A 4,754-nucleotide genomic window follows, 5' to 3' on the forward strand; every position below is an offset into this window, starting at 1 on the left:
GCCCAACCCGCGGCCTGAGGTTGGCAGGAGCTGGCCTGGCTTGGCCCGGGGTTAGCAGAAGGGACTTCCCAGGCCAGCCTGCCTCCAGCCTTTCCTTTCCTCGAGTTCTCTTTCCATCCCTCTCTCCTGTCTGTCCCTGGGCCTGGGAACAAAAGGGCCCCCTCTGGATACTGAGTGTCCCTCTCTAGAACAGCAAAGTGAGAGGGTGCCCACTGGAGAGAGGAGAGGCCTGGCAGGGCTGCCCACTGGCCCCCAGCCCTTCTGAGCCCCAACCCTGTCTCCCGAGCCACCTGCTGTTTCACTCCGCACCTTCTGGCCACCTGGCCCTCTAGACTCTTTATCTCGTCACCTCTGTCTCCTTCTCTCTGTCACCACCATACCATAAGCCTGCTAACTGTCTCTGATCCCTTTGTCCAGGCCGTGCTGCATGGGGTGATAAGACAGGCCTTCCTCAAGCATACCCATCTCACTGGCAATATTTAGCAACCCCAGATCAAACACCTCAGGGATGGGGTCCAGGGACAGTCCAGCCGTGGGTCCCACAAAGAGCAGAAGGCAGCAGTTTCCTTAGGAAACTTGCGATGGAGCCAGCATTATCGGGAAGCAGTTGGAGCTCCCGGAACGCCAGCAGAGAGTCCACTAGGTTCTAGCGACTATAGCCGTTTGCTGCGCTTTCTATGTGCAAGGCTCTGCAGAACCTGGCCTCATTCATGCTCCCCTCTCAGCCCGGCGGGGTCTGTGGCCCAGCACCTGCCTTTTTACGCACACAAGTGTGTGTGCACACTCCTCCATGGGAAAGCAGCATGGCGTAGGGAACAAGTCAGCAGCCCCGGGCGGCGGTTAGGGATCTGTCCACTGCTTTCTAGCCCTCTCCTAACCGTCTCTGATCCTTCTCTGACCTTGGTTTCTTGTGAGTCACACGAGGCCCAGTTGCAAGGTCTAGCTCACAGCCTTGTCGTGTGCACCGAATGTCCTGGACGCTGTGAACAAGTGTCCTTGTTCTCATGCCCACCTAACGTTAGTTCTCCCTTCTTTCCCCATACCTTCCCACACTCCCACCCCTCTCAGCTCACCGACCCCAGGTCAGGTGCCCCCAGGACTGTACTACAGGCTGCTTAACCACTCTCATCCTGGTTTTTCAAGACAGGAATGATAGTGTTTTTCCAGACAGCTTTAGGAGTAATACTTTAGGGTAATACTTTACCTTTTTGTACTCGGGGCATCTGTGCTTTACCAGAAAGTGGTGAGTGAGGAAGTGGCAATGCCAGGTCCATGGAGTAGCTCAGAGGGGAGACCTTGAGGAGGGGACAGGGACCCTCTGCTACCCCTGAAGTCAGGCCACCCCGGAGGCTGCCCAGTCAGTCTTGTGCAGGGAAAGGAAGGGGAGAGAGCTGTCTGAGAGGCCTGTTGGCCTGCGAGGTGTGGGCATCTTCTCTGTGCCAGTACCAGGAGACGACCCAGTGGGAAGCAGGAAGCAGAAGCACGTGAAGCTCGGGGAGCAGGCCGGCCGTCCGTGCTGGAGGCCAGGGGTGCGGGGGGAGCAGGACGCTGGCTGGGGTGGGGACCCGAGCAGGCCTGCCCACAGCATGACCCCCTCTTGCTGCCCTTCTGGCGGCTCAGCCTCCCCTGTCTTCTCACACACAGCTCTGAGCTGGGAGTTGGCAGGGGTCACAATGGGTAGACTAGCCTGCAAACAAGAAAACGAAGAAATAACGATCCACTGCTATCAGCAGAGCCCTTCTGATAAGGGATTTAACCAAAGATGGAACGAGATGAAAACAGCGCCAACAGGGTCACAGGCAAGAACTCCTAGGAAAGGACAGTCTGAGGGGTCTTTTGAGGCCTCTCGCTTGTCGTCAGTGAGCTGGAAATGCAGGTCTTGACGTGTAAATACTGACTCTCACTAACCCCCTTGACCCTCCAGGTCTGGAGAGCCAGATGGAGGTGCCTAGGACTCTCCAACTTCTCATAATCTGAGGTGCTTCCTCTACAAGCCCTCCCTTCCAGAACCTTCTTCTTCCCACTCTCCTCACCCCCCCTGCCCCCACCTTAGCCTTTCAGACTGGCCCCAGAAAACACGAGGCTTCCTTCCTTTCTCGAGAGTCTGGTTGCTGGGCAGGTGCACCCGAAAGATCTCGACAAAGCCGCAGGCTTCCATGCAGTGTTCACTCACTCAGCAGCTGCTCTGGGCTCCTCTGGGGAAAGCTCTCCACCCAGACACTGTTCCGTGGGGAAGGCTGAGGGCCTCGCTTCTGGACACTTGCTGGGCACGTAGAAGGGTCACCAGATTACCCAGATACCCAGGCTGAGGGCTTGGTTTGGGCAGCTTGGGCCTGGCGCCTGCAGAGGGCCCGGTGTGCCCTACACCTGTGTGTGGCGGGGGTCTGGCTGCCCTCCCGGGCCCACCTCCAGCCTCACATACGTGGCATAGCTCCCTGGAGATGCTCAGAACCAATTCACCCCACACCTTCCCTGAGAGGGATGGAGGTATCTTCGCATCATAATTGTTTATCAGCAAACAGTTTAAAGTAAATGATGCAAGATCACTTTTGTAAGTCCAATAATAGCAATTATGCTTTGTGAAGCATCCCTCACATGGTTCTCACGGCCACCCTGCGCGGCAGGGACTATCACTGGAGGAGACCCAGACATCTTGCCCACAACCTATAGCTAATAAGCAAGAGAGCGCCACAGCTCCCCTCACCCTCGGACCAGAGGATGAGAGGAATGTCTCGGCTTCCCTGGGGACCTACCCAGCGAGTAGATGGGGCTGGGGGGGTCCTCACGCGAAGGGCTGCAGCCCCGTCCACTGACCTCGCCCCCCACCCTGCAGCCTGGCCCAGTCGCTGTGGGCCCTCTTCACCTCCTCCCTGGCCATCTCCCTGGTGTTCGCCACCATCCCCTTCTGCCGGGACGTGGAGGTGCTGGCCTCCGTCATGGCACTGGCCGGCCTGGCCATGGGCTGCATCGACACCGTGGCCAACATGCAGCTGGTGAGGATCTACCAGAAGGACTCGGCCGTCTTCCTCCAGGTGAGCCCCCCGGCGGGCCTGGGGCTGGGGCGGGGCAGGGCGGGACTCAAAGGAGCTTCCTCAGCCCTCTCCGCGGGCCGAGTGTCCCTTCCTCACGGCCAGGACGGTGACCTGGAAAGAGCAGCAGGGTCAAGTTCAGAGTGACCACTTCCAGCTGGGCCATACTGGCTGTTATCTCTGGACTTGGATGTCTTCATCTCTAAAACGGGGTCATGACCATTGTGCTCAGAGAGTCACAGGAATCTAAGTGCTAATGAGAAAAGGCTCTTTGTAAATTGGGAAGAAGTGTGATGGAAGGACTTGCTGTTCTCTCGTCTCCTCCTGTGTTTCTTCTTACATCCTTCTCCTCCCTGTTGCCCAGGACTCTAGTCCAGCCCTTCCCTTTATCAAGCCTTCTTCCCTTTGGGGTGTTACCTGGTGGATTCTAGCATGCGGATAGCCCCAGCTGAGGGTTAAGCTTTGGGAAAGAAGGGAGGGAGGGAGGGGTTGGTCACTGTCACCAAGTTATCTCAAGCAGGAAGGTGGGGACAGGAACTTCACTCCTCACCCCTCCTGCCTCCCACCCGCTGCTGCTCCCAGGCAGGGGCTCCCCAGATGGGACACGCCGGGGGGTCATGCAAAGCCTGAGCCATGCCTTCACCACCCCCAATTCTCTTCCCCCGCAGGTTCTCCATTTCTTTGTGGGCTTTGGTGCACTGCTGAGCCCTCTCATCGCCGACCCTTTCCTGTCTGAGGCCAACTGCTTGCCTGCCAATAGCACAGCCAATGCCACCTCTGTGTTCCATGCCTCCAGGGTCCTGGGCCGCCAGCACCCTGAGGCCCAGCCTCGGTCCAACCGGACGCTGCCTGGGCTGCCCTCGCAGGACGGGGCAGGGACCCGTGTGTCCTATGCCTTCTGGATTATGGCCCTGATCAACGTGAGTGCCCCTGGGCAGGGTTGGGTGAGGGCTAGTGGACAGTCCCCTACCAGTCCATACCAGCTCCCAGTACAGATTCTTCCGTTTCTGAGAAATGGACTGGGGCTGAGATATGCCTTCAGGAAGATGGGAGAGCCGACCCCCAGAGATGAATCCTGACCACAAGGAGTGCAGGAGGTCACCTCTAAGGCCCTTCGGTTGTGGCATCCTGGGATTGCGATTCTCCAAGGAGGTAAACAGTGAGCAGGTTTAGCACCATCACATCAGGGTCAACTTCCAAGTCCTCAGAGCTCCCTTAAGGCAACCAGCTCTCCTCCTCCACGGGCAGGCGCAATGGACCCTGGGACAGAGCCCTGCAGAACACGCCAGGCTCCCCTCTGGGGTCCTCAGTCACTAGTGGGCTTCTCCTGTTCCTGCTATGAGGTGGGCCCCCGTGGAGGCTGGAGGATGGACAAAATGACCTCCAAGGGGCCCCACGTGATGTGGCTGCCCTGGTGGGGACAGAATAGGGAGACCACCGCATGGTGGCCGGGGTGGATCCTGGGGCTCTCTGCACCCCAGCTCGCATGCTCCTCTGCCAAGTCAGGGCTGACTCGCACTTGGCTGGAAACCCCCCGGGGCCCTGCAGCCTAGGTCAGCCCAGGCTGGGGCCAGAGGGAGAGGATGGGGAACCCCCACCAGCTCCTGGCCAGCTTAGGGCCAATGGCTGGAAGCAGCAGGGGCAGGCTCTGGGGCGGGGGTGGTCTGCCCCCATGGGGTGGAGGTGCAACAGGCCCTGGGGTTGGGGGGGGGTGGAAAATGGAGC

General features: G+C 58.9%; 1 protein-coding gene across 1 annotated transcript in view; it reads left to right on the top strand.

The window, feature by feature from the left end:
* Positions 1-4,754, top strand: part of MFSD4 (major facilitator superfamily domain containing 4) — a 26,169-nt gene that overhangs the window by 7,224 nt on the left and 14,191 nt on the right. Inside the window, exons 2-3 of the mRNA XM_010854170.1 lie at positions 2,834-3,032; positions 3,698-3,949. Coding sequence (XP_010852472.1) covers positions 2,834-3,032; positions 3,698-3,949 — 451 coding nt within the window. The remainder of the gene's footprint in view (positions 1-2,833; positions 3,033-3,697; positions 3,950-4,754) is intronic.

This window comes from Bison bison, unplaced genomic scaffold, assembly GCF_000754665.1.
Source record: "Bison bison bison isolate TAMUID 2011002044 unplaced genomic scaffold, Bison_UMD1.0 scf7180017864338, whole genome shotgun sequence".
In the NCBI taxonomy this organism is placed as follows: domain Eukaryota; kingdom Metazoa; phylum Chordata; class Mammalia; order Artiodactyla; family Bovidae; genus Bison; species Bison bison.